The following is an 8,957-nucleotide window of genomic DNA, read 5'->3' as shown; positions in this document are numbered from 1 at the left end:
GCCGAGACCATAGGACTGGCCCAAAGGACCCCAGCAAACTTCCCCAGCAGAGGGGGGCTGTGAACCTGAGTCTCCCAGGTCCCACACTCCAACCACTACACCACTCTACCATGTATAGAGTTCTTATTGACTTTGGTCTCACAGGATGCAATGATGGCTGTTGATAGATGGCTTTAAAGAGGGATGGGTGCCTATGTTCATATGGTTCCCTTAACGTAACAACAACTTGCTAGAAAGGAGACTGTAGACTAGCTGGACCTCTGGACTGCTCTTCTGATGGTCTGAAATGGCCATCAGCCCGGCTAACTGCTGGCAAGGCCTGATGTTCCTGAAGGAGTGACCAGGGCCGCATCCCCCCACACCTGGTCTCTGGGAAGGGCTCCAACCTCGGATTTCCTGCCAAGAAACTCCTCCAGGTATGTCCAAACTCTTCCAGGTATGCTCCTTCAGGTTGCTGGCAGCCCTGGGGCAGGAAAGGATGAGTGGCTTTTCTTGGATTTTGCCTCTCCCCCTTGGTGGCCGGCCGCAGTATTTGGGCTCTCCAATTTCTGCAAGAATGAAGCTTGGCGCCGGCTGATGGTGCAACAGATGCTCTCCTTTCTCCCCCCCCCGCCCCTCCACGTGGTGTGGGGAGACCAGTCAGGGGGCAGGCCGGAGGGAAGGCGGGCTGGGGGGCGGAGAGACGAGAGTCTGGGGGAGGGGCAAGGCGGACTCCCCCCCCTTCTTTGCCTGCCAGCCCGGCCCCGGGGAAGTCCTCTTCGCCCTGCCCGCCCGCCCGCCCAGGGCAGCCAAGGCTCTCGGCCAGCCCCAGGCCAGGTGGGTGGCTCTCCGGCTCTCCTCGCTCGCTCGCCCGCCCGCCCTGCCGAGGAGGGAGGGGGGAGGAAGCCAGAAGCAGTCGGGCCCGCAGAGAGGCAGGAGAAGGCACCGCGCACACCCGCCCGGGAACCCCAGCTGGAGGTGGGTCGCGAAGTGGCCGGGTGACCGCCGAGTCAGGCCCTGCCAGTCGGGCCGGCGGGGGCGCTTGCTGGCATCTTTCTCTCTCTCTCCCTCTTTCCTCCCCCATTCCTCTTTCTCCTGCCGTCTCCCTGTCCCTCTCCTAAGGCGATTTCTTCCTCCTTTCCTGGATCTCTTCCCCCCCGGCGGAGCTTTCGATCGTCTCCTCGGGCACGGAAAGATCGCTACTACTCCGACTGCTAATAATAACCCTAAGGAGGCGCAGCCTGGTCCAGTGGCGAAGCGCTGGCCTGCAGCTATTCCATGAGCGCGAAATTAACCCCGTAATGATAAGCGCTGCTTGGAGCGGGAGTCCGAGAGTCTGGGGCTCCCCCAGGCCCTACGGTCAGCGCTGCGATAAGCTTTGCATATGTCGTCGTCGTCCTCTTCCGACGTCGTGCGTTTCGGTCCGCGGGGTTGTGGCAGCGGGGCGAGTTGGACGCGCTTCTGGGAGGAAGCCTCGCTGGGGAGCCCCCGGCAGGAGCTTTCTGAGGAGCCGCCGGACTCGAATGCCGCGCTTGTGCTGCAGCAGCAGGGAGCCCCTTGGGCCAGCTTGCGCTCTTCTCGGTTTTCGTTCGGCAGGCTTCCTCCTCCCCGCCCTGTCAGATTTGGCAGGCCAGCGATTTGGTAGGAGGGCTTCCCTGGCCGCTTTCCTTATCTCGCTTATCTCAACTTAAAGCTGGAGAGAGAGAGAGAGAGAGAAATCCCCCTCGGTCAGTGTTCTTCTTGGGTTCCCAAACCGGCCGAGCTTCTCCTTCTCCGGGGGCGCTCTGTGTCCCTCAGCCTCCCCAAGTGACTTTCTGCTCGCATTACAAAAAGGAGTGAAAAAAAGAGTCACGAAGTCATTTTTAAAAATCCAAGGAGGGGCGGTTTAACACGCCGCGCGATTATTTTCTCAAAATGGCCTTCCTCTTCCATTCATACCGTACGTCTTTCTCCTTATTGTAGTACTTTTACTTTTTCAAAAATCGCCGGATAAGATCCAGATATATCAATATGATTCGGATCTTATTTTATATGTATAAGATCGCGTCCGACGGTTTCCATATGCGTGCATACCTATGTGTGCATGCATGCGTATACATATGCACGTATATTGGAACGGCTGGGCGGATCCTCCATAGGCCGCGATCTCTGTCGACCTGCTGGTAGCTGGAAAGAAAAAAAAACCCTCCGGTTTTTAAAAAGCGGTCTTTCCTTTTCTAATACACTTTTGACCATTTCGAATTTAAAATCCTCCATAGTGACTTTCCTTAAAATGAAAACTTGGCCGCCTCAGTGAGGGATTTTTTCCCTTGCATTTTGTCCAGTTTACCGAATGATTATTTTAAAGGGGAAAAAAAATCTAGCTAGGTTTGAAAATTCGGGGAAAAGGTTTTATTTGAAAATGAAGCATTTGTTTCTTTCTCTCCCTCCATTGTCTTAAAGAATAAAGTAGTAATATAATTAGTGGTATAAAGGCTATTTTCGTGGTTTAAACTTTTTAAATTAATTCAAACTAGAGTTATAATTTGCTGTTGATGACCGCGCTGGAAGTCTTGTTTTTAAATCCCCCCCTCCCCCATGGAGGCAGTACGGATGAAAAACACCGAACCCGGGCTGGATCGTGCCCAGATTGCACTTTAATCTTTAGAAACATAAAGGGAATGGAGGTTTGCGTTGCAGGATTTTCTGAAGATCATAATGAAACTGCGGAACTTGTCAATTAAAAGACTACAAGTTATCCGCATCATGTTATGCCAACCATTTCTATTCGTTCACATTAGATACATTTAGGTGCTGTGATTTTATTTTTTTTGGTAAGGAAGAGACTGGCTCTACAAATATTTTCCAGAGAACCGTAGCAAACGTTTTTAAATAGCGGGATCAGAATTTTTTTTTTAAGTGAATGTCGGTGGGTGGGTAGAAAAAGAGTGACTTTACACGTTGATCCAGGTCTGGAACAGAAGCGGCTGCGGTTGGGTGAACTACCTGGCCCGACTTGACGACAGTTTCGATGCCTCCCATCGTAGCCCCCCGCCCCCTAACTTATTTCTGCTGCTATTTCCCTGTTCCCGATTTCCTTCTGGACGGGGATCTAATTAGCAGGAACGCGGGCGATTTCGTTGGGCTTCACCCAAGGGGCACATTTGAAAACAACAACAATTCCGGAATTAACTCTGAAAGCAAAAGCTAAAACCATTCAGCCGACCTTGGCCTGGAAATTGGTAATGAACCTTTTTTAATTAACTGCTTTTCCATGCAAAGGTCATTTGGGCTGTAAGTGGATGGGTGAGAGGCATTGTGGGAGTGTCAAGAGATTCCCTCTCTTAGCATATCTATCAGTGAAGCTTCAACTGAAGGACAGATGCTCTTTTAAAGGAGCCTTGATTCTAAAGTGGATGCAGTCACTTTACAGTCCTTTCTTATGGAACTTCCTTCTTCCTTTACTGCCCCACCCTATTGTGAAGCGATTTTATGCATAGAGGTGTTGGGAATGGTGTTTTAAGTTCAAGCCTATATGTGACCAAGCCCCTGTCTGTCTGTCTGTCTGTCTGTGTGGGTAGAAAGAGAAAGGGAGACGGAATATTACTTCGCACATTCTCAGAAGCATTGAGATTCAGGTGGGTAAGCCCTGTTGATCTGAAGTAGCAGAACACCTTTAAGACCAACAAAGTTTCATTCTGGTTATAAGCTTGCATGAAAAAGTGTGTGCATGCATACAATTATTTTATTAGATTTAAAAGTGTTCAGAGGCACTTTTAGTTACAAAAAAAACCTTATTCCCAGAATAAAACTTTGTTGGTCTTAAAGGTGCCACTGGGCTCAAATTTTGTTCAGAGGCACTTTTAGTGTCTCCCCATTCTGGGTACTGATAGGATCTGCAAAGCTCAAATATTGTCTACCTAGGGATCTGGGTAACTCAAATACTTACCAGTATTAAGGGGCTTGGTTTATATATGTCAAGGGGCAACCCTATTGTTGGAAACCAATTCTGGAGTGAGCCAAGCCTGTCTAGGCAGTTGCACATGAAGGTGCTTTATACTAAGTCAGATCATTGTCCTGTCGTAGTCAATATTGTCCAAGGGTGGCCAAGCTTTTACGTTTATTGTGTGGCTTTTGAAGCTCCCATCTGTTGGCCAACTTGGAGAATGCATTTAAATTTAAAGTTATTTTCTTTCCACCTTCCACCATCTATTTGCCTTCCTTCCTTTCATCTTGTGGCTCTCAAACATCTGATGTTCATGTCTTGTGACTCTCAAACATTTGATGTTTATTCTGCGTTGCTCTTGCATTAAGCAAATTTGGTAATCTCTGGTCCACTCTGACGGGCAGCGGCAGCTCTCCAGGGATCCCAGTAGAGATCTTTCATATCACCTTATCCTTTTAATTGGATGTGCTGGGGTTGGACTGGAGACCTTCTACATGGAAGGCACTGCCTCTGAGCCACAACCCCTCCCCATTCTGGGTACTGATAGGGTCTGCAAAGCTCAAATATTGTCTACCTAGCCACTGTAGGGATCTGGGTAACTCAGATACTTACCAGTTTTATTAAGGGGCTTGGTTTCAAAGCCAAAGAGTGAATAAAAAGGAACGAGGACTCCAGAATCACCAGTGAATGACTAAAGCCTGCTTATCTTGAACACACACTCAATCCACATGCCCAGAAATAGACTGCACAATGGGGCGGGACTATGAAATTAAAAAAACAGAGTTGACTGTTAATTATCAGGGCTCACAGGGCACAGACCCCATGGCAATGATATCTCAGAGAATTCCCTTTCATTTTCTTCCATATAAGTGAAACTGTACACACTTAGCACACAATAAACGTGTGCAGCCCTATAGGATGTCTTTCAGAGACCAAGAAAACATTGCAAGTTTTCTTATGACAACAATCCCCCTGGAAAGTCTGGTACAAACTCTGTGAAACTAGTGGGAACAGTGCAAAAGCATAGCCTGACAGAAAAACTTGTCAAGGAGCTTCTTTGCAAGCAAAGGGGCATGTGGAAAAAAAGGACCACATCGTGAATATTTGCTGCAGCTGACAAAAATTATACAAGCTTTCCAGCTACCTGGCAATCACACCTTCCATTACACATCAGAAGTTAGTTCTGTGTTTTCCTGCATTGAGTTATTATATTATCTACATGGATTTATTATTTTTGTGGCTACGTGTGCATTGTGCAAGTGCACATATGTGCCCCAGAATATGGATCTTGTTGGAGGGGTGAGTGTGCATGCATTTGCATGTAATTCTGCATTCCTTACTGTGCTACATCTCTTTGTAAGGGTGCAAGGAGATCTTGTTTGCTTGTTTGAGTGTGCACCACTCTGTTCATAGGATAGTATATGGATTTTGATATCAGTGTGGCTTAATTTTCACTAAAGTGGCAGACCTGCAGCTGGGCTTTTGTCTTCGGATGAGAACTGACCTGACTGCATGGTCCTTGAAACAAACAGTCTGGGTGTATGCCGTGAAGACCTCTAGCCTAGAGTTTAACCTGAGCTCTTGTTCCATAAGGTTCAGCAGCAGAATGTATTCACAGAGCTTGTATCTTCCATAATAATCATTGAAGCCTCCCTGTCAACTTCAGGGTGTCTTCATGAGATAGTGTTTCTGAGCACATGCAGAATATTTTCCCAAAGTAACCACAGATGGTGCCATGATGCCTGAGATTAGGATGGTACCTTTCAGACTAAGTTCTGTACATACCTTTTGCTGGACATCTCTCTTTACTTTGGAGGACCATAATTCTTAGAACCATGTATGTTTTTTAATACCCTAACCTGGATGGCTCAAGTTAGCTCAACCTCAGAAGCTAAGCAGGGACAACCCTGATTAGTCCTGGGACATGGGAGACCACCAAGGAAGTCGTTAGCTATTATGTAGAGGCAGGAAATGGCAAACCACCCCTTGCTTTGAGAACCCTGTGGGGTTGCCATATATCATCTGTGACTTGATGGGCACTTTCTACCATCACCACATTTATTAGGATGGGTGGGCTTGCTGCATAGTGTGTGTTCTTTATGGGTTTGTGCTCAGTCTAGAAAAGCATGCACTTTTTGTGCAGGTCCATCTTTATTTCCAGGGGCCCAAATGTAGGTAAATATATCAATTGCTGTGCTTGCTTGACATGCTATGTCCATGCATGGGTGCATTTGTGCGGATAATTGGTATTTCACAGAGACCCATGTGCAAACACACAGCCTCATTCCATTTTCCAGAAACAAGGAGTCTTCTCTTGGAAGGATTTGATTTGAAGGATTTAGCACACACAGTTTGTGTGTGAGTGTGTGTGTGAGAGAGGGAGGGAGGAGAGCCTCTTTTGTACTTCTCCTTCCTCCTCTAAGCGGGTTTTTAATTGATGTCTCCCCCTCCCCAGCTGCAGTCTCCAGATCTCCCTCAACCTGGTCTGATGTGATTTCAGATCAAACACAACCTTGGGGTTTAATTAGCAACACAAAAGGGTAACTTGTACCTGAGGACAAGGTTTGGCTCCAGGGGCCACTTGGAGAAGGATCCCTTGTCTAGGAAACTGTCTCTCACCTTCCTGGCTTCCCTTGCCACCTCCCCCCTCCCCCCCCCAGCCTTCCCTAACCTTATCACAGTGGCCTTTTTGCCAGAGGAGCTTTCCTCCTCTCTCCCCCCTTTCTCTACCTGCCGACTCATTCTGTTCTTTCCTCCCACCTAGGTGTGAGCTAAACCCAACTACACAAGACAGGAGAAGATTGAAGCTTCTTTCCAGCCTTTGATGGATGGCGCCAAATGGGAAAAGGCTAACAGGGACTGCATCTCCAACTATTAGGACATTTCTGGATCTTCAAGAGAGCAGTCCTTGCTGGACTTGATTGGAAACTGTCTGGTCCCTCTTCCCTGTTTTGGGTTCCTCTTTTCCCAAAGTGTTTGGATCACAACTTTGGAGATAAATTAGTTGTATTTTGGAGCCCAGTCCGCACCTTCAGAGATGTACCAAGGTTTAGCCATGGCAGCCAACCATGGCCCGCCGGCGTACGAGGGGACCAGCAGTTTTATGCATGGCACAGCAGCTGCATCGCCGGTCTACATCCCTACCACCAGGGTCACCACCATGATCCCCAGCCTGCCATACCTCCAGGGAAGTGGATCATCCCAACAAGGCAGTCCTGTCTCCAGTCACTCCATCTGGACTCCCCCCGGGGCCGAGACTGTTGCATACAACCCGGGATCCTCTCACCCCTCGGTGTCCCCCAGGTTTTCCTTCGCCACCGGCAGCCCAATCCCGCCCACCACCTCCAGGGAGGCGGCAGCCTATAGTACTTCACTCAGTATCTCAGCCAACAGCAGGGAACAGTATGCCAGGAGTTTCAGTGGGTCCTATTCCAGCCCCTATCCTGCAACTTACGTGAGCCCAGAGCTGGGCACAAGCTGGACTTCCTCCCCCTTTGACAATGCCGTACTGCACAACTTCCAGAACCGGGGCACACCTGGAGCTCCAAGACCCCCCAACATAGGTAAGAACAGATTTATCTTGTTGAGTCCAGGCCTCTCTAGCAAGGGCCACATTCAAAGCTGGGCTGATGGAATTGCTGGCAGAAATTTAATCAATCAGTGAAATGCAATCAGTGAGTCTAACCAGTTAATTTAGAAGAAGATATTGGATTTATATCCCGCCCTCCATTCTGAAGAGTCTCAGAGCGGCTCACAATCTCCTTTACCTTCCTCCCCACAACAGACACCCTGTGGGGTGGGTGGGGCTGAGAGGGCTCTCACAGCAGCTGCCCTTTCAAGGACAACCTCTGCCAGAGCTATGGCTGACCCAAGGCCATGCTAGCAGGTGCAAGTGGAGGAGTGGGGAATCAAACCCGGCTCTCCCAGATAAGAGTCCGCACACTTAACCACTACACCAAATTTACCTTTGAAATGCATTTAGCTATCGCAGAAACTTGGTGAACATGTCATTTGGAAGATCCCTCCTGAAGGAATTATATTCAAATTATTTTATATTCAAAGGCTATGACTTTATAGAAAATATCAGAGATGGCTTTTCATTCTCTGAACCCTAAATGATGCTGTTATATTTAAAGACCTACACCAAGAAAGTGAAATTGCTTAAAGAATTTTGGGTGGGATCACTAACTCACCATCTGCCCACTCACACTTCCACGTCCAGAGTGGTTCGGGGTGAAATGAAGTGACAGGTCTTTGAGGCATTCACAGCTTGTGCAATTTTTAATCTAATAGTTACATTTTTGTTGAATCAACCCAGGGGTGTCCAAACTGTGGCCTGGGAGCCACATGTGGCTCTTTCATACATATTGTATGGCTCTTGAAGCCCCCACCACACTGTGGGCCAGCTTGGAGAAGGCATTTGTCTCTTTAAATTACTTCACCAAGCCAAGCCCCCATCTGCCTACCTGCCTTTCAGCTCTCACATATCTGACATTCATGTCTTGTGGCTCTCAAACATCTGCTGTTTATTCTATACAGCTCTTATATTAAGCAGGTTTGGCCACCCTTGAACAGTCAGATTGTGCAGACTTTAATCCCTAGCATTACTGAGGTCACTAGTGTATTCAAGAATTGCAAGCCCTGTGGGAAATGTTTAGTATTTAATGTGCCACAAATTGGCTGGAGAGGTCATGTGATGGCTCTGATCTCATCCATCATGGCGTCTTTCAGCTATCAAACTAATTAAAATATATCAATTAACTGCTGTCTGGCTTTTAAATAACAAGCCTCCTAAGGAATACACTACTATAGGTAGTGGTTTCACCATTTTTCATCCAATATTTCAGCTGTCTTTGCTATTGGAACAATCTTATAAGGTAGAATTATATTATTCTGGCCCACTGTGATTTGGTGGTTGTTGAGACAACTCAGGTGACCAGTGCTGTGGTTCTGCTCTCCCGATCAGCTCTCCCGATATAGCTGTTCAAGCTCAGGATTCTTATAATTTTAAACACCCTGACTTGTTAATTTTGGCAGAATATAGAGCTGTGCA

The 8,957-nt window shown here is 47.8% G+C and overlaps 1 protein-coding gene across 1 annotated transcript in view; it reads left to right on the top strand.

Moving 5' to 3' along the window:
• Nucleotides 1-750: 750 nt before the first annotated feature.
• The window catches only part of GATA4 (GATA binding protein 4), a 51,351-nt gene continuing 43,144 nt past the window's right edge, over nucleotides 751-8,957 (top strand). The window contains exons 1-2 of the mRNA XM_060249915.1: nucleotides 751-957; nucleotides 6,669-7,467. Coding sequence (XP_060105898.1) covers nucleotides 6,942-7,467 — 526 coding nt within the window. The 5' untranslated portion in view covers nucleotides 751-957; nucleotides 6,669-6,941. The remainder of the gene's footprint in view (nucleotides 958-6,668; nucleotides 7,468-8,957) is intronic.

The sequence above is a fragment of the Heteronotia binoei genome, chromosome 1 (genome assembly GCF_032191835.1).
Source record: "Heteronotia binoei isolate CCM8104 ecotype False Entrance Well chromosome 1, APGP_CSIRO_Hbin_v1, whole genome shotgun sequence".
Classification (NCBI taxonomy): Eukaryota; Metazoa; Chordata; class Lepidosauria; order Squamata; family Gekkonidae; genus Heteronotia; species Heteronotia binoei.
Note: the sequence above shows the minus strand (reverse complement) of the source record. Positions and strands in the feature narration are given on the sequence as shown.